The 25,968-nt window shown below is 44.2% G+C and overlaps 1 protein-coding gene across 3 annotated transcripts in view; it reads right to left on the reverse strand.

The window, feature by feature from the left end:
• Window positions 1-2,935: 2,935 nt before the first annotated feature.
• LOC119445505 (dehydrogenase/reductase SDR family member 7) overlaps window positions 2,936-25,968 on the reverse strand; it is an 80,644-nt gene continuing 57,611 nt past the window's right edge. For 2 of the 3 annotated variants that reach the window (XM_049663344.1, XM_037709777.2), the window contains exons 3-8: window positions 19,776-19,882; window positions 19,478-19,673; window positions 16,830-16,876; window positions 7,503-7,625; window positions 4,376-4,542; window positions 2,937-3,484 (exon numbers count right to left, since the gene is read on the reverse strand). In XM_049663344.1, coding sequence (XP_049519301.1) covers window positions 3,424-3,484; window positions 4,376-4,542; window positions 7,503-7,625; window positions 16,830-16,876; window positions 19,478-19,673; window positions 19,776-19,882 — 701 coding nt within the window. In that variant the 3' untranslated portion in view covers window positions 2,937-3,423. Of the gene's footprint in view, window positions 3,485-4,375; window positions 4,543-7,502; window positions 7,626-16,829; window positions 16,877-19,477; window positions 19,674-19,775; window positions 19,883-25,968 lie in introns of all 3 variants that reach the window. The other variant, XM_049663343.1, reaches the window with a different exon arrangement.

Consider the following 25,968-nt stretch of genomic DNA (forward strand, 5'->3'; position numbering starts at 1 on the left):
GTTATTGCGTGCATATGCCCTACACATTCTCCTTGTGGCTTCCAAAGCCTTTGTGACTTTATTAAGAAACATTTTTAGTATCATAGTCCGTAGTAAATGCAACAAATCGCTATATGATTGCGCATGTGCGCAGGCGCTCTTTCCCTTGACGTATTTAAAAAGATAATGTTATTTGGAAACTTATAAAGATAAAGCGCAGTAACTACAACACAAGTGTCACGAGAACGTTTAAAGCCACTAGTACGAAGGTTAGACAAATTCATGTATACTAACCATCAACGATCACAACGCCAGACTTCCCTCTACTAATTCTTGTAGGAAACATTACGGCATCAATGGTCTTGTATTGGAATCCGTGACTTACTAAACTTTCCACGCTTGGCAAGAACTCCTGTACTTTTTTGTTGCGATAACAATTAGATGGACAGTCCAAGCGCATTTCTGCCGTCGCCGCTGTCGTCGCCGTGAGGTTCCGTATAAAGTCCAACGGCGATAAAATCGTCGCCGCACGCCGTACGCCGTATGTGCGAGTGAAAGCGTACGAGGGTGAGCCGGCAATAGTGGATCAATGAAGCGCACGCGAGGGAGGAAGGCCGGCCGGAAATGTGAGGTCTCTCGTGCGAGGGACGAGGGCGAGGCTACGGAGAGGGAGGGGAGGGGGTTTGCGTTATGCTCCCTCGGCTGCTGCTCACAGCGCGGCGGCCGCGCGCCTGTATCTTGAAAGCGATATGCGACGTTGGCGAAGTTCCCGCGTCGCAGATCGCGTAACATAGGAAGAAACTTTCCTCACACAAGACGCTTAATCATCCCGCCTTGTCTGAAGAAAATTTCTTACTAGTTTCATGACGCAAGGTAAGTACGCCACCTAACGCTGATGAAATAGTTTTTCCTATCTGCTTCACACAAGTCGGGGTGATAAACTAAGCTTAACACTTACCTTAAATAAGTCATAACATGCAACACCATGCGCTGCGGCATAAATAGTAATGAACGCCCTTCTGATGTTGATATGCGTTTTTGAGCCAGAAAACAAAGATATCGTCGTTATTTCACTTGAGAATGCACTCTAAAAGAAGTTTACAACCATGGCGGCGTATCTTCTCCCCAAACGACACTATTGAAAAAGTTTGCATTTTGGGGGGCTTATCTTGTCCGACAACAATAGTCGCCATCTATCTCGTCCCCATTTCCTTTCTCTAACACTGCGATCCATGTCGAACATGCGCGTTATCAGCGTGACAGAGCATTCTGGACAGGAAAGCAGCGAGAGCGGAGTTTTCAAGAAAGGAAAAGTAAGCAAGGGCGATGACGAGTATTGTTGTGGAACAAGATAAGCACCAAAGGATGTACACTTTTTAAGAGTAAATATTGTCCCATATATTGCGTGCATTTTCGCCCTGTACACTGTAAACAATGCTTGTCCCACAACGATAATCTTCATCTACCTTGCGCGCCTTTTCTTTCCTTAACGCGGCGTGCCCGGTATATTCAAGTCGTGAACGGCATGCGCTATCAGCGTGACTTGGCATTCTTGGCACAAAAGTAGCCAGCGCCGAGTTTTCAAGAAAGGGAACGCAAGCAAGGCAGATGACGATCATTGTTTGGGGACAAGATGCAACCCAAAGGGTGTAAACTCTTTTTAGAGTGCACTATTAAGCTCCAAAGGGTGCAAGCATTTTTATCTTGCCCTACAATAACAGTCCTCTGCCTGACTTGCGTATCCTTTCTTTAATACATTGCGCTCGCTACTTTCCGGTCAAGAGTACAATGCCATGCTGATAACGAGCATGCCAGTCGTGACCTGCAACTACCAGGCGCGCAGCGGTAAAGAAAGTAAATGCGGGCGAGGTAAATACCAATTGTAGTCGTAGGATAAATCCCTAAAAGCGTGTAAGTTGTTCTTTAAGTGAACATATGGGAGTGCTTGGGATTTATATTAAGGCGGCTCAATTCACCCTATTAAATGCTTCCACCAGTTGGGGCATATGTTGTCCCCAAACAATAACCGTCATCTATCTTAAGTGTCTTTTATTTAACGCTGCGTATCGGTTATTTCCAGGTCACGAACGGCATGCACGTTATCATCATGACGTAGCATTTTTGACAGGATAGTAGTAATCTCAGAGTTCTCAAGAAAAGAAATTCAAGTAAGGCCGATGAAGATTATTGTTAGGGGACAAGATACACCCGAAATGGTTAAATTTTATTAGGTTATCACTTGGTTCACCAACTAGTTGTCTTTATTGTGTATCCTTGCAGCAGGTGTCTTGATGACAGCAAACGTGGTAAAAGCCAGACACATCACATCGTCCCCGGGATCACCAGGCACCCATTAAACAATAGTCCACAATCACAGCATCAGCATTGTTTATGGCAGCCAGCTTGATGTCATGCAGCACATCCAATTCATAAAAAACTAAGCTGTGGGCCTGCACAAATAGGCTTCCTATGTATATTGCTGGAATCCCAAGTCAAATACAAGATGTCATATTCATAATGAAAGAAAGCGCACAGCCATTAGCACTAGCAATTATAGGAAAACATGAATGCACTAAAGACATGGGTTCGCGTAATCAGTTTTCTTAGCACCATCACATGGCTAGACAGCAATGGAATATGATAACTCTATGTTATCGAGCACAAAACAGTGCCGTAGTGGTGATGCCTACATTTGCTTATTGATACTAGGGTATTTATTCATGCAATTCTACATAAGGTAATCGCCGGGACAAGCTTTTTTAAATGCTTAGGTTGCACTGCTCCCGGTGTGCAATTTATATAGCTGTGAGGTCGCTTCTTAGCCTTATGCAACCATGTTATATCGCTGTCAGGCACTAATCACATTACCCTCACCTGCCCTTACAACGCAAGAAAACAACAATAAAGTGGATATGCTAGATTGTTTAACTACACTGACACTTTTAATTTGGCACACTAGTGCAACATTATATTTTTTAGTGGTTGGCACTGTAAGAGTTGTTAACATGCATTTAGAAAGTGCTGAAAGTACTCCACAATTCTGCCAAATATACAATAGAGAACACAGAGCCAGCAAAATGTGGTTATAAACTCTACATTTTATTGTGTATACAAACAGGTATCTTAGCAACAATATCAGTCATATTAATACAAACTGCGTGGCAACGAAAGACTGTCCTCGTGAAGTTACCAGGTTCATAACATTGCCAAAACAGGGGCACACAGCATCTAACTGTACATATACTACGCTTATTCACAGGCCCCCACTTTAAATTAAGCTTGATCAACATGCTTTGTACCTGCAGAGTGCTTCCGCATGCTCCCGATGTGCTGTGCTTCAATGTTGATACAAGAGCACAAGGAAAAGTGTATTGAAAAACAAGGTCACTTGACAAGCATATGGGCAACTATTCAACAACCAGCCACGGGAATGTTTCGGCGACTCTACTGGCCCTCCCTCATCTTCCTCACCCTATCCTCTGTGAACAGCAACTTCACAACATAGCTGCAATAAAAAAGGCCAAAACAAGTATAAGCTTCACACATGTCCTCCAAACATGCACCAAGCATGGTATGTACTGTGTCTCCTGGTTATCTTAAATAACTATGGTATAAAATCCTGGCATTAGTGGCGGTAATCTGTCGAGTAATGAGGAAGTGACCTTGTAAGAGACTGTCCCCTGCAATTTAATGTGTGACAATTTATTGTCACTTGCACAAAACGTTTTAACTTGGATTTACTTTTACGTACCAGTGACGAACGCATTATGGAAGCAGTTCCTCGACAAAGGTTTATCAGCCTCGCATTCAGGACGTAACCAAATAATAAGGCACTGATGACCCCAAATTCGACATCAAAGCCTTGATCTTTTGAGGGGGGGGGGGATGTGGGGGGTGTTGTGTGCCTACATGACACATTGAAAATCCCTGAAGATTTTGCAACCTTATGTTGAAAAGTGAACAAAAGTAGTAAGCTACAGTATAAAAAATCACAATTTTAAGGCGAACAAAAACTAAAACGACATATGCCAGTGCAGTTTTACTCTAAAAAGAATGTATTCATATGGCGAATATGCAGGGTGCACGCAAGGCTGAATGTTACGTTTATAGTTTGTACTCACAGTGTTGCCAAGGATAAGTTTCAGCTGTTATTACGGCAGCGACATGGCAAATTTCTTCAAGAAATTTGTTTTATAATCTGGCCACAATAATAGTGAATCGCATGCACTAAACACCCATGTGTGTGCCTATACTTGCTGTGCCAGTACCAAGTGCTCCTAGAAGATTTAGCCTAAAAAAACATAACACACTCATTTCCTCCATATTTCGCTCTGCTAGACTTTAGCTGTATCACAGCGATAACAGTGAATGCAAACAAAAACGAAAGTGCACTCACTTTCTGAATATGGATGGCATATACTGTGCCAAATAAACGAGGAGCAGTATGGGATTCTGGGAAATCCAGACTTCGTCCATCTTATTGGCTATGGCAACAGCGATGAGCTGAGCGCAGCGTTCGGTGGGCATGAGTCGAGCATTAGGCGTGTCCTTCTTGTTGTACAGCTGTAGGAAACAGCGTAAAAATAAAGTTGAATAAAGATGAAAAGCTATTACTCATACATGCTGTAATACATACGAAACAGCAACCACATCAAAAGCTGGTTTCACATTGAGGCAATGCATAAAAAAATTTCATATAGGAAATGGTATTCCCCCTAATTAAAGGAATACTCACATAACACTTTCATTTTCGTTTTTGGGTAATGAAGGCTCAAGCCCTCTAAACTTTAATAAAACTACTGGCAACCTTTAGAGTGCAGTGCATAATTGACTATAACAAGTATTGGTTTACTAAACCAAGCTTTGGTTTCGATATGCAGGAGCTGGTGTGTCGTGACGCTGCGACAGAATTGCTTGCTCTATTCCTGCAATTTATACGGCTGCTAGACGCGAGCGCAGCCAGAAGAATTAAGTGGTATGCAGAGTCATCATAATTAGATTTAGTGCTACTATTCTATAAGATATGTAAAAACCTTGCTCTGCGTATTACGGCCTCACGATAAGGTGGAAGCCAGGTCTGGCATTTCGAGAACAGCTTTAATACCTAAATGAAAGACAGTTTAGCCTCCATATAATGAACTTTAATATAATGAAATTCGCGATATATCAAATTTTACCTTTATAACTTCTTGCGCATAGTAGACCATATATTTGGAATCTCGATATAACGAGGTGTGTTTATTTACCGCTTAAATATAATTAAATTTCACTGCCGCCGCGACGCACTACCAAAACATTCAATGGATGGGGCACGTCTCAGTTTCTATTGCCGTCGTGGCTGCACATGGCTGTCCGCGCGGCTGAGCGCATACGCAGCCTGCTAGCCCTGTTTTAGAAGTAATCTGTCGCGTGTGCAAAGAGTGGGCGTGCTGAGATGGCTTGGCATCACGTGCGCTGTCTTCCCACGCGTTGAGTACTGGAGGTTGTGTATTCTCGAGCTTCGGAGATGCGTTGAAGCGAGAGGCAGACGAAGCATTCGCTCCCCCCTGCCAGCGCTTGTCATGACAGTGGTGTCCCACTGTGGGCGACACTATCAGCCGCGGGGGCAGAGTGGACGTGAAAGCGTGGCCGGCTTCGCTTTGTACCACAGATCTGGAGATATCGTCTACACGGCATGAAACCGTATCTTTTGTTGCCGACTCTCAAATTCAGCAAAATGATTTTTTTTTTGTCTTATTCAAATTTTCCTTTTTGAACTGCCTGATAGTTCGGAAAATATTGCGGCCCCTGCCGTGCAAGAAAAATTCTTCGGCAGCCTTGCTCATTTGCATTGAACAAAAAAAATTCCTTAAAGGAAACAAATTTTACCAATTTTGCTATATGGAGGTTTAACTGTGCTGTTTCATGTTTTGCAACCTTCACACTTGCTAAGTGTCGTTCAATTAGGTGCAAAAGGAGTGTGAGAAACGCGTGCAAGCTTAAAAATTAAATTGATTAAATTCTGGTGTCTTGCGTGCCAAAACCACGGCCTGACTATGAGCCACGATGTCGCGGGAGACTACAGATGTGTTTTGTTTCACTTGGTGTTCTTTATCGTGCACCCAATGTACGATACACAAGCGTTTCTTGCATTCTGCCTCCAACGGAATTAGATCGCTATGGCCGGTATCGAACCTTCAACCTCGTTCTCAGCTGCACCACTGTGAAATTATGACTCAGTCAGTGGCGTCCCTAGAGTGGAGGGGGGGGGGGGGAGTCTGTAAGCAACGAATACTGTCACCACCAGTCCCACGTTTAAAAAGAAAGATAAACGAGGCTACTGAAAGACCTTTCGGAGACAGTACTGCAAGGAGCGCTCTGCCTGCCTGCAGCCATGAACAATTGACTGGCACAATACAGGGTTGACTTTTGCAGGCCCTGGACGACTTCACGTACATGGTTTACGTTGCCCAAGGCTGCACAACACTGTCTCCGCGCAAGATGAAGGCTAAATAAAGGGAGGGGTTGCTATCATTATGCGTGTAAATGCTGCCAGCATTCGACAAGCGCACAGCAATACGAAAACGTGCTGCCCACCCTGACAAGATTTCAAGGCAGTCAGTGCATGCGCAAATTGTTGGATTTACTGTAACTGTTACTTGAAACCTGAGTGAGTGCTATCATTGTTCACTTCATCATCATTTTAAGGTCACAGATCTTCTTGCCTTCTTTTTCTGTTGATTAATTTTGTTTTCTTCAGTCACATGACTATTCATTAGTTTGAGATATGCTAAAGAAATGTATCTTTTTCTTCCATATAACCATTTCTTTACTATACCAGACTTCACCATATCAGTGAAAGAAACACACCGACGCCTATGGGAATGTATTTGGGACCGGCGTTTGTCTTCACAGCAACGAGGTTCTACTGTCCAAGGAAAATGAATACAATAGGCAGGGATAACAAAAAGGACTAGGATGCACAGAGTCTAAATTCTGAATGCCGACAGTTATACATAAAATGTACTTTACGGGCGCGTGTCACGTGGAATAATGCAACAGGCATTCACAACGCGGCCCTTTCGCGATACATCCGTTTAACGAGATGCACTGCATGTATAGGGTGGTTCAGCTAGCCTTTTCCAAGTTGTTAAATGAAAAACGATTTGAGAACACCGTGCAAGGTACAATTTTAAGACCTGTGGTCTTCGGTGGTCACACCTCCGACGACCGAGCACCAAAGTCTTATAACTGTATCCTGCACCATGATTTATTTATTAGTTATTTTTTCATTTTCTACATTCTGTTTAAACATTTAGTAGACCAACGATATCGGTTTTCTTGGGAATATTCCACACTTATATCCTACATTGAAACGACAATGACAGGGCAGTTGCCGGCACTTCTTTCCATTCCACAAAACGCAACAGTCGCCCGTTCTGCGTCGGGCCAATCATCGCTCTGAAGGTCAATAAACAAACCACGTGGTGCCGCCACCATCTGTAAAAGTTGCGGATCTTGAATATATTTGGAAAGACACCCACCTTGCCAGGGGTGGCAGTAAGTGCACGCTCCCGGATACGCGAGAATACGGGCCCCGGACAGGTGATGGTGACATGTAAGCCTCCTAGGATCACACCTTCCATGCGCAAGCACTCATAGTAGCCCTAAAAATTCAAGCGCGCACTCTTAACAAACCCGTTGGCACATGTTGCACGATGCTTCACACAATACATGATCATCGCTTACGCGAGTGCTAGTTCGACAATTTATGAACAAGCAGCATGAATAGCAATACTTGCAAATAAATGTGGCTCACCACCACCTAAATCCTGTATAAATTACACACGCAGCAATGTAGATATGACTGCAGTAAAGCACAGCTCAGGGCATAAAATGTTGAAGCCAAGGATATCTTCTAATACATTAAAGTCTTTATATGTTTCTTTCGTTAAAACGGCTTATACTGAACTATCACTGCAATAAAATTGCAGAGACCTACAGTAAACAACGTATAAATATTTCAAACTGTGGAACTTTTCACACAGCAAGGAATGCTTGCAACAAACAACCGTTGGTAATGATGTTCAGAGTTGGACTAAAACCAAATGTACAAGTTACTGAAAAGAGCTGTTTGCATAAAAAGGCGCCTGACATAAATGAGCGAACAATGCTAATACTCATTGCCTACCCAAGCATGTCAACGAAGTTGGGCATGCGTTCCCCAAAACACCTTGCCATTAAAGACACTAAAGGGGAAAAAATCGGATTAGCTTGCACTAGTGGCGCAAGGCTAAAGACACAGCGGAGCTGATCAGTTCCTACCTGGTCATGGCTATACGAAGTGATGTAAAGTTATACGGAGTAATGCCAAGTCATGCTAAGTTATACGAAGTGTATAAGCATTTCCTCGTGGTCCGTGGCGTCGGGGGAACGCCTCGCGAAGCACTTGCAGTCCGAGCACACGTAGGGGAAGCGGGCCGAAAGCTATGCACAGTGTACGGGCGGCGCCCAGCAGACGTAACGCTGGGATGACGTCACGGCGCATGCGCAGTAGCCCGCAGCTGGTGGGAGCTCGATCGAGCCGCCGCCAGAGGCGCCTGCTGCAGTCACGGACACCGCGAGCCTTCAGCACTATGCGGGGAAACGGAGAAGCGCGGATGGCGTCGGCAGCACCTTTGCGCGTTGCCTCGTTGGTGCTGCTATAATTTGTTTCTCTGTCTGTCTCTCGCTCTCATTTTCTCTTTCTCTCTCCCGTGCATAGCGCGCGACGCGTGCCCTCTCGCTCTCGTTTTCTCTTTGTCTCTCCCGAGTATAGAGCGGGACGCTCTGCGAGGTAGTTGCTAGGCAACGCAGTGGCAGGAAGCTGCGGCGTCGCTGGTTGCCATGGCTACGGCTCAGCTGGCTTTTCGCGAAACGCGCGCGTTTTACAGCTGACAAACAAATTCGCTGTTAAGAAAGCTCGGCAGCACGTTACAGGCCTGTCACATGTGAAGGCTGCACTGTTGATAATGCGCCGTCTCGCATCGTCGCGTTGCTGCTTTCGCAGTTCGGCTTCTTCGGCTCGTTTCCGACGCTTAGCTGCGGCTTCGCGCGCTCGTATAGCGGGGTCAGATTCGCGCCAACGAAGTACTTCTTCGACTAAGTTGCATCCTCTCAGCAGGGGATTGAAACCTATGCTGTTAGGTGTTGTATGGGCGATTTCATTGAAAGTATGCACTGTTCGCTTGATATTGCTGAGCGCTTGTAGCCTCAGCCTTACGCGGGTATAATCCATTTAGAAGGTCACGTGTTTTTTACAGCGTAAGCTGTTATGGGCTCATTCCAATAGCCATTTCGGGTCGCGATGATGCCGCCGCCGCTGCCGCGTAGCCGCTATCGCATGCGAAAAAAAGTACCCGCTATCCGCCGGGATCGAGCCCAGGCCCGCTGCGTGGGAGGCGGATACTATACCACTGAGCCACGAAAGCGCTTTTTTTACAGCCATCCACTTCATTCTTAATGTAACATAGCAAGTACCCAGCCCTGAAGCGTTTATTTCACAGGTTTTATAAACACAAAGAGAGGGAATCACACATCTACATGAAGATCAGTCTTTGCTGCAGGCACTTCTGCCACACCTGTCATTGTCTTGCTAAACTCAACTTCACCGTCAAGCAGCGAACTTATGTAAAAGCATCACAAAAGTGCGTCCACGCCGGTTTCGCGTTTTTTAGAGCTAGCATGTAGTCCGTGATCTCCAAATTGCATACAAACCTATTAATATCAGGGTTTCAACACAGCTGTCATTTTTATGGTGTTCAACTCTAAAAAATTTACGTCTTCCCAATTTGGGTATATCTGTACATTAAACACAATTTGTATGTTGTGCCAAAAGTGTGCTGCATTTGTACAAACCAAACAGACGTGTTGCAACGATTCTGGATAGGGGCAGAGCATGGAGTTCGCTGACCACGGCACAAAGAAACCCTTATTACTTAACCATGTTTTGATGGGTAAAACTTCGACATGTAACTTAACAAAAAAATCCTTAATCGCTGTTTTTACAGGATATCTTGGAAGACGCTTAAAAACGTCAGACTCGAGCTGGCTTCCACATCGAGACCGATATAGTGGTGGTGGGAATAGCATATCTATAGTGTTCCAGTACAGGCTCTTCCGTTTTACATATTTTAGGTACTCTTGAGAAAAACGCTGCTGAAAAAATCGAGCTGCCTGCTCCACCTCCCTGTAGAATTTTAGGGTGTGCACACGTGGGACTCCTTTGGCACCATCAATCCACTCACCCAAGTACCCACCGCCTAGTTGTTTCAAAGAATGACGATAATATGATTACTTTGGTTTTTGAAAAAAAAGATACCTGTGAACTTTTAGTTTTACCTCTACGTTTACAAGCCCTAGGCCTCCTTTCGCCTTACTTAAAAATAAATTACTGCACCTCATGCGCTCAAAATGTGGCTCCCATATAAATGTTGCGCAAAATCTATGCACACGATTCACGTGTGCCGGCAGACAGGGCATCACCTGCGCTGAGTACCACACAGCTGGAAAGAACAAAGTATTGCACACAAGGGCTCTGTTCAGAAATGAGACAGTTCTTCCGTGCCACTGTTGCACTTTTGCCGCGAGAGTGTCCCTTCGAATCGTAATCCGTCCGTACTGTAGGTTGGCAGTATCAAAGCACACACCGAGATAGCTATTGATTTCAGACGTCCACTTCACATCTAGAAAGGTGGTTGGTTTTGAATCCCATACACCTAGCCATGCACCGCGCACTTTTCACAATTCACTTTAGCACCAGACACTTTACAGAAGTCCATGACATGCTGCATTCCTTGGCAGACTCACACATAAGCAGAGGCACACATAAGAGGCACACATTCCTTAGAGGCACACATAAGCGTCGGCTTAGGTGAGAACTTTCAGAGAGGTATCGGCAAAACTGAAGCCTGTTATGTCACCGTCGTTTAGAATTGTTCGACAAAGGGGTTCCAAGTACACAGCGAAACGAACTGCTGTCATAGGACATCCTTGCCTAACGGACCTGTTGAGCTGTATTGTTGGTGTTGTTGGCTCATTGATCACTAGTCGCGTCGATACTTGTCGGTAGCAGACACTTATGTATTTAAGAAGGCGGTCCCCACTGTTGCAGGCCTTAAACAAGGTGAAGAGAAAGTCATGTGCTACTCTGTCGAAAGCCTTGCTCAGATCAACTTGCAATACCGCTACCCTGGATCCATCAACGGAAGTGGCTTCGCACATTATTCGCATGACATGCAGATTGTCACTGATGCGACGTCGTTTGATGCCGTATGATTGATGGTACCCGATGACATTTCCGAGGGCAAAGTCAAGCCGTCTAGCTATAATTTTAGCTAGAATTTTGTAATCGGTCGTTAAAACACTAATGGGGCGGAAATTGCTCACTGTCGGCACGTGTCGTCGGCTTAGGCGAGAACTTTCAGTGAGGTATCTGCAAAACTGAAGCCTGTTATGTCACCGTCGTTCAGAATTGTTCGACAAAGGGGTTCCAGTACACAGCGAAACGAACTGCTGACATAGGACATCCTTGCCTAACGTCCTCTGGTGAAACACCAGAGGACGCAAGCACTATGGCTGAGAAGATGCCTGTGCCTTGTTCGGACGAGGATCAAGGCACGTCAGGGAGGACCGCAGATATGAGCAACACGGTGCCAAAAGCAAGATCTAACGCGGCCATCAAGAGGAACCGTGTTAACGAGGCTCCTCGGAAACCGTCCCTGAAGAAACGTCACAAGCGTACTTTGTGACCTGTGAATATCACGCCTCCAAGGTATGTTGATCGGCCGGAGCAACGATAGTTTTTTTTTTCAAAATGGCTTACTTAAAGCTAGCAACCTTTAACTGCGTCAACTTGGTCGCACGCAGGAGGAAGCAATGGTTTCTAAATCGACTCTTACAAGAAAACATTGACATTTTATTTATTCAGGAGACTAAACTTTCATCTAGTGTGCATTTGGAAGACATGAACCACTTCGTTCGCAACCATTACTCGTTTCATTTTCCCCTGCCTTTGGAGACAGTGGAGGGACGGCCATTTTGATAAAGAAACACTCAGCGGTAGTAGTATACCCCGAATGGGACAAGGACCGAAACGGCTGTATATGCAGTGTGGATTTGGTGTACCGTAATGAACTATACAAGCTCATTTCGATTCATGCTCCGAATGACGCATCGCTGCGAAAAGAATTCTTTTCGGACCTGAGGCAGTATCTTGACTCACCGTGCCGTACCATATTTGCCGGAAACTTCAACTGTGTTTTACGTGCTTGCGATTGTTCGAAAAAGCGACTTCAGGATAGTAGCCTACCAGAGCTCCGAAAGCTTTTGCGTGACTATGACTTGCAGGATGTAACCGAACTGGCGTCAGGAAATAATGACGGTTTTACACATTGGCAAGACGACTGTCACTCAAGGCTTATTTATTTATTTCTTTCATAATTTTATTTATTTCAAAATACCCCTAAAGGCCTCGAAGGGGTATTACATAGGGGGAACGGATACATGAAAAAATGCGAGCTTTGCGCGTAACCGAAAAAAAAGAAAAAAAAAAAGAATTATACATAAGTACGACGACTAGCAAAATACACAAATAAAACAGTATACGAAATAGATTAGTCGAGTAAAAATCACAGAGAAAATACAAAACTGTCCGAAAAACAAATTAAGGGCATAAAATAGATACAATGTACAAGAAGCAATACGAGGTCTTGCTGGAAACTGCGTCAGTTGTCATCTTAAAAATTAATAAGACATGAATACACTTATACAATGTACACGCAGAACGGTAAAACAAATGATCAAAACAATATATACATTGAACAACGTATGAAGAAACGCTAAAATAGGACATTATGGATATTTACACGTAACTGTTGCGTAAAAGTTCCTGAAAGGTTGCGAAATCGGTTTGAGTAGCAATGTGTGATGGCAGGTTATTCCATGCAACTATTGTTCGGGGAACGAAGAAGTTAGCATAGTGAGCTGAGCGAACAACTAATGCGTTTTATCTTGAAGATATGGTCTGTGCGTGGAAAGAAGGCTGTCGCTGGTTCGAAGATATGGTGAAGATGCGGATGATGATAAAGTTTGTGCAGCTGCGAAAGGCGGGCAGTTCTGCGGCGATAGGATAAGTCGTCAAGCTGAGCGCGAGCTTTTAGTGCTGAAATGCTAGTATAGGGTGAATAATCAGAGAAAATGAAACGGACCGCGCGGTTTTGCAGTGATTCGGTTTATTCGGTGATATAGGTGTGACAAGGATCCCAGATGGCTGATGCATATTCGATTTTGGGGCGTATTAATGCGATGTATGCTAGTCTGCGTAGTTTAGCTGGAGCATGCTTAAGGTTGCGTTTGAGGAGGCCTAATGAGCGGTTAGCTGGTGCCAACGTCAGGCTGATGTGATGATGCCACGTTAGATCAGACTGTAAGTGAACCCCAAGATACTTATATGAAGTTGTAAGTTCAATTATGTTGTTCTTTATTACGTACGATGTTGGAATACGGTGTCTGCGCCTAGTAAATGATAATAACTTCGTTTTAGCTGTATTAAGAGTCATCAACCATGTTGAACACCATGTGTTAATAGCGTTAAGATCGGTTTGAAGAACATGTTTGTCATTGTCACATGAAATTAATCGATATATTACGCAGTCATCGGCGAAAAGTCTGATGTGGGAAGACACACAGTTAGGCAAGTCATTAATATATATTAAGAAAAGTAAAGGGCCAAGAACACTGCCCTGTGGAACACCGGAGGTTACATTGGCAGAAGGGTAATTGCTGTAGTTAACAGATGTGTATTGTACTCTGGATGAGAGGAAATCCTTAATCCATCCAATAACGGTTGGGTGTATGTTAAGGTTCATTAGCTTCAGTACTAGTCTATAGTGAGGAACGCGATCGAAAGCTTTTTAGAAATCCAGGAAGGTAGCATCAACTTGAAAACCGAGGTCTAGGTATGAAGGTAAGTCATGTAAAAAGCCAGCTAACTGTGTGTCGCATGAATAACCCCGACGAAAGCCATGTTGGTAATCAACGATAATTTTGTGGTCTTCTAAGTAGTTAATAATTTCAGTATACAAGATGTGTTCAAGTAATTTGCAAATAGTACTAGTTAAGGAGATGGGGCGGTAATTCAATGGATGAGTTCGGTCTCCAGTCTTAAAAATGGGTATGACTTTTGCCACCTTCCAGTCGTACGGAATAGTGTTGGTTGATAAAGAGTGCGAGAAGAGTGCACACAATAGAGGTGATAAACTAGGTGACAAATGTTTTAACACTTTATTATTAATGCCAGTGTGATCAAATGCCGAAGTTTATTTAGTAAAGAAGAAATACCTGCTTCGCTAACAATTATTTCTGGCATTGATATGTTAGTGAGATTGTCAAGGGATGGTGATAATGTGGTGTCTTCCTGTGTAAATACAGACGAAAATGCGCTATTCAATAAATCGGCACACTCCGAGTGGTGGACCATATCACCGTGCTCATTAACGAGTGTTATATCGGGATAGCTCTTCGGGTTTATTACGCGCCAAAAACGTTCAGGATTGTTAGTGAGAATAGAATATAGGTCATGGGTAATGAAATGTCGTTTAGATGATTTTAGCAGTGACTGATATTGCTTATCGCAGATCTTATAACGATGCCAGGAATCTGAGACGCTGTCTTTGTTGGTTTTACGATATAAACGCTTTTTCTTATTATTAAGGCGCCGAAGCTTTACGGTAAACCACGGGGCTGTCGGAGTGCAGGCTATTTTTGTTAGAGGGACGAATCGATTAATTAGTTCAGTAAGAGTGGTTTTAAGTTCAGCCCAGTTACGTTCAATGGTTTGAAATTGGCATCTATTGAGGAAATGTAGCGAAAAGTCACATAGTGTGGAGTTTATGCTGTCAAAATCCGCTCTATTGTAACATTGGATGTATTTATCAGAGCTCGGACGTCTTGGAAGGGAAACTGCAAGACTACCTGTTATGATATCATGATCAGATAGCCCATCTTGATGAGTTAAGATGAAGCACACGTCAGGATCACTGGTTAATACTAGATCTAAAATATTAGTGGATGTAGCCGAAGATCGCGTGGGACGGGTAATAAGCTGTGTTAAAGAAAAGTCGAGACAGGACTGCAGGAAACTGTGTGCCTCAGATAGGTAGGTTGCTGTTGAAAGGTTAGCCCAATCACTACCGGGGAAGTTAAAATCACCGAAGATTAGTACTACAGATTTAGGAAAACGAACAGTAATGATTTCAAGAAGCCGTTGGAATTCACGAGAAAACGTATTGTCCATGTCAGGAGGTCGATAAAAAGCACCAATGATTATAAGGCCCGCTTGATCGGCTTTACGTGTCTAGCGATCTCTCATCATACAAAGTGCGTTATAAGGTGAAGCCCGTCGCATTCTCAGATCATGCATTTGTCACAGCCATATTCGAAGAAAAGAAAAGAACAACAAGGAGGCGCAAGGAATGGCAGTTGGGGATGCTAATGAGAGTTTACTGGATGACAAAGAGATATGGGACAGCATTAGGAATATAATCAAGGAAAAAACGCATGGAGGAAGCATAGATGCCATATTGTGGGAAGACTTGAAAGAAGAATGTAAGATGTTTTACTTACAAAAGGTCACGAAAAAGCAGCTCTCAAGAAGAGCGAAAAGCTGAGCTTGATGTGAACTCTGAAAAATCTAATTGAAGCCGAAAACTGTCCCCCGGGCACCTTTGCAGAAGATATCAAAGAGTGCAAAGGACAGCTGCTATCAATCCTGGAGAAGGAGTACAAAGGTGCTATGATCCGGTCTAGGACGGAATCGCAGCTAAGAGATGAGGAACCGCTAAAATTTTTCAAGACAAAAGAAAAACAGCGGGGCAGGAAAAACAGAATAGAAGCACTACAAAGCGTCGACAGTATTTTCACGTTACAAAACGAAATCGAGGTGGCTTTTACTGAAGCATGCAAGGACCTCTTCGAATATAGAAGTAACAAATGTGACCGTGAACTATTGCAAAAATATGCCTGCAACGTTAATTGCATAAATAACGAGACAAAACAGCAAACGGATGAGTGCATATCAGAGAGTGAAATAGCATGGGCCTTTTGTAAATTAAAACCAAGGAAATCGCCGGGAGTTGATGGTCTCAGCCCTGCTTTTCACATGAAACTTTCATCGGAATTAGTGCCAATAATACGCGAAGTGTACGATGATATTATGAAACGACGATTGCTGCCGCCATCTATGCGACGAGGTCTTACTGTCTTTCTGCCGAAGAAGAGAGTTTACTGGATGACAAAGAGATATGCGACAGCATTAGGAATCCGGAATCGGCCCACATTTTCGGGTGAACACCGCGCACGCGGACAGGAAAAATACCGGCCAACTAGAGGCTAACAGCTTCTCTGCAAAACTGGCGCGCGCGACACCCCGCCGTGCAGTCGCGGCGTGTAAAGATGAAGAAAGATGGACTACGTTTTATTTATTCTAAAAGTTTTATTCCAAATGTTTTATTTTAAAATTTTATTTAAAAGTTTTCATAACATTTTACGGCACCGTTACGACCCAAACAAATACCAGAAAATACTTCCCAACTCAAGATATTGCACTGACGTACCAGCACTAGGGTTTTGTTGCTAAATCCCAAAAGTGGAAGCTTGGCATTCACTCTATTTGAAAATGATCACAACATTAGCGAAAATAAAGTTTTCATTGAAAAATTTCGCAGTATTTTTTATGAGCGAGAAGGTTTCACCATGAGTACGAGTGAATAGGGTAAAAATATGAGTGAATAGGGTAAAAATATGTGTTTAGTAAGTATGATTCTTTCACGTACCTGCAGTGCATGCTTGCAACCAATGTAGGTGGCTGAGAAAGGTGCACCTGGCCGAAAAACAAATAACTTGCTATATGCGCAACAAGGCCAAAAAATGCGTGACAGCTACAATTACGCTAGACTTATATCAGCATACAGTCAAACTTGTTGCATTTTTTCTTAAAAGAATTTAATCATTATTTAAAGCCACATGCAGCACATTAATTATCAGCTGCAGGTATTATGAGAAAGAAAGAGCTATTCCTTCACTATTGCAGTGGGAGCATGGCGCGTCGAACATCCCATTAAACCTGGTAGCAAAGTGACCGTTTCTTGGAATACTCTTCAGTCTCAAGTGAACAATTTTTTCAATTATTCACCGGGGTTGCCACGCGGCACAATGTGTTAATAAAATAACACATACGCATGGAGGTCTGTTTCAAGCAAATACTACAGCAGTGACTCATGAAGTGTATTGTACATATTTGTCAAGTACTGGAATCAAATTGCGTGAGCAGAGCATGGCAACAGACCCAAAGATCAAATGTCCGTTTTTTCTTGCCACTACAAGATAGAACTACAAAAACAAATTGCACACACATTTGTCTACGCTGTGGCTGTACGGGACCAGTAGGCATGCGTTTGCACATTTGCAAATTAAAATTAGTGTCAAGCTGCAGGATGTGGATCTGGTCCTGCACATTGCCACCCACGCCCACACCTGGGCACATCTTTCATGGTATGACAGCTATCGAAAGCATAGCAGAAACCCCTTACATGCCAATGCTGAAAAATAATGGTCAAGTTCCCTGCAGCAACATCACACACACTTGCTTATCTTTTACAGCATTAACTCCAGCTCTTGTGATGCAATGCAATAGCACAGAAAAACCGGCGATACGATAGCACATTAGTAAAGCTTGTCTACAATATCTGTAGAGGTACCTCCATCCCTAACCTCATTTCTCAAACTGGCTAAACTTCTGGAACAAATAAAAATTGCATATAGAATTATTTTATCAGCTAATAAATTAATTGCCGCTACAATACTGATACGTCGAGATTTTTCGCCTATTTGACAGGTTATGCTACCGGACCCAGACGGTGTCTAGCTGCAACTCCATTTAGTACATGTATTGACTGTTTTGAATATACATATTTTCCTAAAAAATATAATTGGCCGGAATATGTTGTCTGACAAAATGGGAACACGGAAGAGGATAGAAAACTGGGCAAGTTGGTAAAGGTTCATGGCTAATGACGGCGCAGTGAAAAAGAAGACTAAGGCATGCATAGACACAACATAAGCGCTTGTGTCCTACGCATTCCTTCCTCTCTGTTTTTCAGTGTGCGGTTGTTATTAACAATGAACCAAAATGATAACAGGATTCATTGCCGGTTTTCGATATATATCTTCAGTGGCAATTTTGTTCTGGACGAGATTATGTGTTTCGCTCATTTCACCATACTTTGATGTACTTTCAATTTTGTTTCATCATACATAGATAGTATCAAAATCATAGTAATGACGGTTCCTGCCAAGTCATTATATTGACGCGTACTCTATCTAAACGTTTCAACGACGATGACAGTATGTGCATTAACTGACTCTGAGTAGTAGGACAGGCTAATTCGAAGACGAAGAAGACGTCTTTTGTGCTTGTGATTCTCAAGCTGTTCCGCCGTTTTGTTTAACAGTGCTCCCTCTTGTTCGCGTTGACTCGTGACAATATATTAAGTTTTTTTGTATTGAAGGTGCTTTCCCTTTTTTTTCCTCACTTGTGCACTTACATGTGTACCACCCTGCCAAAAGTTTTGCATAAGATTACATAGGATTGCGATTTGGGGCGTGCAAAGTGATTTTTGAGGCCGAAGGGAATACAGATCGAATAGTGCAAAGAGCAAATCGATTATCAAATAGTTTTTGACTAATGAACAGCCATTATCTAAATATAATATAAAATAATGTTCACATCCTAGTATTATTAAAGTTAGCAGGCTTCTGTCATTACATAGTACACTATAAAGCATTGTTTATTGAAAACATAAATGGAGCATTCGGAGCAAACAAGTAGTTTCTTCACATGCACAATAATCTTAAGATAGTGCGAAGGATCACTTTATACTTGTAAAGCATGGCTACCAAGGCGACGTAGCCGGCTCCACTACGCAAGTTCTCCTCTTTTATGTCTATACTAATCCCGCTGGGGAGCAATTTTACCGTACTTTCGCTACAATTTTATCGTTAATTGTGCACAGTTGACATTGGAAATATCCGAAAAAATATTATAGAAATATTTGCATTTTATAATGGCGACTATAAGGTTCGAAGACGAATTCTAATGGGACGATACTCGATGCGTTATTTGAAACTTTCGAATATTCACGTACACACGCCTACTACTTACGCATAAATCAAAGGAAAACTTATAGCAGCTGCTTAGTACATATTACATAAAATACTGCTGCTAAGAAGCTCTCATATATTTCAGTGCCTTCTTTTTATTACACAGCATTTGTGCTGTGAAAACAGTAGTGCGGTGCAGTGAAACAATTATCGACCCTCAAAGCCGAATACTGTCTATATCGGCTACTTAGTTCAAGCAATACTGAAACTCTTGTCAAATCTACCAAATGTGCAAAGAAGAGGCAAAGCAAGAGGGACTTACCAGCTCTTCCAGCTGTGCTGCTGGTGACCACAATATGACCTTGCACGCCGTTTTCCTTAAAATACTTTACAACGCACCGCGTGAGAGATACGGCACCGAAGACATTGCAGTCAAACATCTCTTTGTCCACCTCAACAGAAATATCCTCAAACAGGGCTCGCTGGCTACGGCCAGCATTGTTAACCAGGACATCCAACTGGCGAGAAAGAGTTTAGTAGTTTAATGAGCAAGCCAGTTGACGCACCTCCACACAAACACCCGTGAATGCTAAGTAACTGTAGGGCAAACTAATGCAAACCTTGCCAAAATGGTCCAGGACCTTCTGAAGCTGCTCGCTGTGTGACGAGAAGTCGCAAATGCTGAATGGGAGAACAAGGACTTCCGTCCCTTTGTCTTTCCCAAACTCTATAAAAGTAGAGCAAATTGAGTACAATTGATCAGTGGATCTGGGTAAAATACCGAAATGTGTTACACATAATTGAATGAAAGGGGCCTTAAACAAAAAAAATATGTTGAGCGGTGTTTGTACACTACCCTTCTATAATATCAAAAAAATCACAGCATATCCACGAGGTGAATGAAGATGATGGGGCGAAGCTCCGGAAGGATCATCGCTAAACCGTGAATACTCCGAGTAATTCGCCCAGTATATGATCAAGTAAACACGTGAGAAACAGTGTGTGTATATATACAATACACTTTATTTTCTTAGACGCTTCTTCTTAGATGCTTGGTTTACGGAGTCCCTTCATTACCACGGCTTTGTGGTCCGTGAAATGAAGGGATAATGGTTCTTCTATAGGTCTCAGTGGGAAGTTAGAGAAGACAAGATCTATGCAAGTCCCCCTAATTGTCGTGAGTTTCTTATAGTCTAAGGAGACACACGTGAGTCCATGTTTTGCTGCCATGTGTTGTATGAGCCACCCGTTAGTTTGTTCTGTAATGTCCACATTGAAATCCCCGACCAACACAAAGGGTCCTTGCTTGTAGTTGTCGTGGTCGAACAACGCCGCGTCAACGAACGCCTTGATATGTCCGTTCGACAAATTTGGTGCAAGATACATCGTCATGATAATGCACCCATCCAAGTTAATGGCAGCGTATTCACCATTGTGGCTCTGAGTCGTGGGTAGAAATTTTAGATCTTGCGCATTTTCTGTTTGCTTTACGTACACCGCCAAATCACCAAGGCACGGCGTGATATGCTGTGGATATGCTGTGATCGGCATCGGCGCCGATTTCCTATTCCTTACAATTTGAAGATCCGCTTCGCACCGCAGCCGCGTGGCTTCTGCCTATCGTTCTCGCACTACGGGGTCTTCGCGCCGCCGCCGCGCTGCCTGTCGTGAAGCCGCGGCCTCTCACCGCGGGATTCTGCCGGCGAGCGCGCGCCGCTGCCGCCTTCCGTGCTCTCCGCTCCGCAGCCTTGTCTTCCATCCGGCGACTCCGAGCGAATAAGGAAGCGCGCCAAGAGCGAGCCCCTTTTATTATAGCACCCCTAGCGGTAACCCGTCGCACTACGTTGTAGGTTTTCTCATCAACTATAGACGTCAGACTCTGCCCAGGCGGCGCTGCGGAAAAACCCGCCACCAGCGCCCCCTTCGCAGCCTTGGCGCAAACTGAGTAGTGCAAAGAGAGCTGTCCGCAAGCGAAGCTGCATAGGCCACAATAGAGCCCCGTCTTTCGGTTTTGTAAAGGCACGGTTTCCTAAAAATCAAGGACCTGGAAAGCTTCTTCCGCCCATCCACGCTTCGGAAAGGGAGCAGAACGAAGTACGTGTACAATGTAAAAGAAGTTTCAGGTGTTATTTCGGCGCGCTGCAACTCGCAAGTACAGCGAGCATCGTACAACGTCGAGTTCGGGGCAAGCACTCCGACGTCCGTTCTCTAGCGCCTAAATGTGTTAAATTTGGGTACGTACATAATATCAAAGCGATGAAGTACATATATGATTAAGTCAGGTAACTATGTAGCTTACGGTCAGTGGTACAAAGCTCGCTTTATCAGCGGCGGACGGCCCCGGCGACCTTCGCCTTTTCAGTTGCGTTCTCGCTTCAGCTCTCGCTTCCTGGGCTTTCGAGCGTGTTATCGCGCATCTTCGAATGTTTTCTTCACGGTTGTCTTCCGTTTGTATTTACTGCAAATGGAGATACGTGCGTGTCCGCTTTCGCGGGATACAACCGAAGGCAAAACAAACCAGCAGACGCTTAAAACAACACACGCGCACAAATTAATGTAAAGAAACGCGACATTTTTTTTTTCTAAACACGTGCGTTACTTCGCAATTGCTCATCCAGTGCTCCCACAGCAACTTTATTGCTCAGATTACAAAAAAGAAAAACGCTGTCAAGAGGGCTCAGTGCATTGCGAAACGTGCTCGTTGTATCGAAAAAGCCGAAACTAGAAATAAGCTCGCGATACCACAATTCCCTAGAACATGATTTTGAATTCATAAAGGAACCAAAATGTTTGGTTAAACTGACCTGCCAAATCTCTCCGTTACACTTGCTGAGTAAAGTGGAGGCGGACGTGTACGTGTAAACAGGTAGAAACATCAATGGCACATACGCAGGATGGTTCACAACTTTGTTTATTCTGTTGCCAACGAAGAGGCGGCTGCAGATTCCTCAGTTTTCGCTTGGTTTCCATAGTCCCCCGTGAGGGCTACGCAACACAATTACAGCAGAACAACATTATCACACTTTCTCATGTGAGCGGCTGTGTTGTGGAGAATGCGAGTAATTCGCTTACCCAACACGCGAACGGCCCGTATCTAGCGCTCTCTCCTTTCTCCTTCATACGACCGCGATGGAAATCGGTAAAACTGAACGTTGTTATTCAGTCCTTCACGTTCATGGCAATTTACAACGCAACAGTAACGTCGATTGCGGCGTTTCTTCGTAGCGCGCGGAGCTGTCGCGGTTGCCGTCGTGCTCGCCATCGAGTGAGCCAACAAGAACTTTACGGCAGTTCGGCGGCACGTCCGACTAGCGGAGAAATTCATAGCTCTCATTCTGGCTGTTAAATGCGCAAAACATTCGCAATATGAACAAAAATTAAGTTAAATCGTTGTTTCGCACTCGCTAGCTGCTTAGGCAACTTAGCAAGGGAGTCCGACTTTGCACTACTCAATTATTACTTCTTCGCACCGACAGGTGGCGCTACGCGTCTTGCAAAACTCCAGAGTCTGACGTCTATACGAAAACCTAGCGCCATCTAGTGACATTATATACACTTATATATAGAAAGATCGACACTTCCTCTAGCGCCATCTAGTGGCATTATATACACTTAATATAGAAAGATCGACACTTACGCCATCTAGTGAACATTTCATAAAACTACAGGTGGCTACATACTACATCGGAGGAAGGACAGACCCACGCCCTAAGGAGCTTCGCCCCTAAAAAGCCACTTTTTATGAGCAGGCACTTCATAAGCCAAAAGACAAAAACGAAAGATGTTGGTGCCGTCTTGGCGTTCACGCACTAGTTTGCCGATACATCGAGGAGTTTGATGGCGCGGCTCGGCTGAAATTTTTATAGCGATAGCTACATTACACCAGGTTTTCGCCTCTTCGCTGTCGCCCCACTTTGATCCGTGGCCGCACAGTGACATCACACCACGGCCCTCGATTCTCCAGCAACTCGGCTCGTCGCGGTCGCCGCCCGGCCACCGCTTCTGCCGTTGGTAAAACCCATTGATGTTAGAAAGTAGCGACACGCTTTGATCTGCGCCGCAACACCCTCGCCGGCGCGGTGAACCTCCTCTTTTTCTCCCCCTCTTTCGCGGAGGCAGCGCATCCGCCACGCTGAATGGCTGCGACGCGCGATACTACCCCGTCAGATGACCCTGACGTCACGAAAACGGCGCCAAGCTTGCTTTCGCGCGCCTTCAGTTTCTCCCGCCCGCCATGCGCTGTCCAAGTTGTGGTCGCCCTGCCGCTCCGACCGTGCGTTTACTTGTTTACCGTCTTTCCGTAAGAATCTGAGCTTCGTTCTCTGTGGAAATGCCTGGCTGCTGCGCGTTTCAATGCAGCAGCAGGTCAGAGAAAGGGCTAACATTATTTTCTATTTCCCTAGGACAACGGAATGTCGTTGGCCGGTTGCGTGGCTCCATAACATCGGGACAAACGATTTCGCGCCTTCTAAGCACGTCTTCCTTTGCGAGGTGAATCTTACAGCTTTCCTTATATTCGTAGGTGAAGTTGCATGGAGATTTTAATGCTCTTTGCACAGCCGGACTCTTTGTTCAGTCTCAATACAAAGCACCTATAACTGTCCATATACTTTTTTTTTCAAGTGAGTCGCTTAACTTCTTGTTGACTCTTCGTGCAGTGACAAAGCTTTTTTGTGTTCTCGCGCGCGCGTTTGTTTTCAAATGTATGTAATATATAAGTTAATGGCTGTAACTCTTATTCTGAAATGGTGTGTGCGTGCGTGTATGCATGTGTGTGTGTGTATGTGCGTGTGTGAGTACGTGCGTGCGCGTGTCTGTGTGTGTGCGCGCCAAGGAGAAATACTTTGTAGTTAACGTGGTACTTTTTTTCTAACCACCCATCGGTCTGGTCCACAACCTTCGGTGCCGCCAAGATCATTCTGTAGTTCAGTGCCGTCAGATAGTAAATACTGGTAACGATTTTCATCGTGCGAAAAAGCGTGAATAAGTAATATTTTGTTGAATTAAACCAAACAATTGTCATATTTCCTGCATATATGTAGGCATATGAACTTGAGTTGGTTACTCGAAGATTAAAAATACTTCAATTATCAACTGCTCAATGATATCTTGGCAGCCGCCGTGAAGTAAAAAGCGATACGCACGGAGGCGAAGTTACGTATGTGGCATGTATTATTCGCGCATGCTCATAAAGTACAAAGCACGTGCTTCCGATAATCTGCCTCAATTCTGATAAACTTGACATCTTGAAGTCTGTAAATTAATCATCAAGTGCCATAGTCTTAGAAGTTTCCGTGTGTGCAATCAGCTTTTTTTAGAGACTTAGGGTACTCACAGAGGTGGTAGAATGCAATTTCTCGTCGTTTCATAGTGACGGAACACAGACGCGTGTGTAAAGTTCTACGTTGGCTGTTTCGCAAACACAGCACGTATTTTGCACAGTGGCATTCCGACAAAGGCTTTTGGCCCACTCATTTTGGCGAATTCACTTTAAGTAAACTATCACATTTCTTCTTGGTTACCTTCTCTGAGCCTTTTAAGAGCAAGGATTATGAACCAAATTCTCGTTTCTACTCTACGCAGCTTATATTATATGCGGCCAATACACCTTCTCGTTACAGACAACCCAAGTAGCGACGTAGAGGCAAACAGCTCAGCCTCTGCTTGGCACTCATTTTTCGGAGCGTATTTATCGAAGCGTCCTCAAAAAAATGTCACGACGTTCTATCGGAAGCGTACTTTCGTCATGACAGTTTCACAACAGTTAAATTCCCATACAACGCTTCAAAAAGCCGAATAAACAAGCGCGCGCATTGATGGTAATGCGGCTGCAGCGAGCCAAAGGACGTTTCTGCGTGCCGTGCGCACTGCGTCGGCCCGGGGAGCGGAGAAATCCGAGGAGAATTGAAGAGGAAAGCGAGCGCGCGGAGGAGAGTGTCGCTACTTTCAAGATCAAGGGGTTTTAGCGGTTGGGTACTCGCCGCCCCCTCTTTGTGGCGTCACACCACGGACCTCGATTCTCCGGCGACTCGGCTCGTCGCTGTCGCTGCGTGGCCACCGCTCCTGCCCTTGGTTGATCGCTGCAGTTTTACCCGTTGGTTAACCACAACGGCTCTCCTTTCTTAGTCTAGCGGGAAACACTGCACTAAGTTGAATAACAACCTGTCTAACTAGAAGCGAAGTCTAAGCGCAGCCGGGGGTCTGTAGCTATCGCTACTCGACTAGGTTTAACCATAACTAAACCACAGCCAATTTTTATTGGTAAAAATACATTTCTTTAACTTCTAGAAGAAGATGCAAGTATTCTCGTTCTCCTAGCGCCTCTCAGCAGATGTTATCGCATGTTCATAACGGTAAGGCGGATTTGCGGGGTGTCACGATAATGGAAAAGGTTGTAGAAGCTATTTGTCAGCATCACATCCTTTACTGCAAATTAACACATTCGTAACGTCCTTTACTATTATTTCTGTGTGACAAATGTACCAGCATTTGTGCTGTTACTTCCCCTTTGTCAGCATCTGCACAATGATGGCCTTCATTTACACACACGTACACTATGAATGTGCTGCTTAAAAATTATTTGCCAGTTTGATAGCGGGTTGTCAGCACTGAAATGTTGCGCGAAAATAATTCTTTTGCGCCATGCTTTTTCCATAAAATTGATAAAATTCTGGGGTTCTTCGTTCTCAACGCACTGTATAAACATGAAGCACGCCGTAGTGCGGGACTCCGAATCAATTCTGACCACCTGGGATTCTTTAATGTGCACCCAATTTACAGTACACGGACATTTTTGAATTTCACCCCCATCGA

Source organism: Dermacentor silvarum, chromosome 3 (genome assembly GCF_013339745.2).
Source record: "Dermacentor silvarum isolate Dsil-2018 chromosome 3, BIME_Dsil_1.4, whole genome shotgun sequence".
NCBI classification, from domain to species: domain Eukaryota; kingdom Metazoa; phylum Arthropoda; class Arachnida; order Ixodida; family Ixodidae; genus Dermacentor; species Dermacentor silvarum.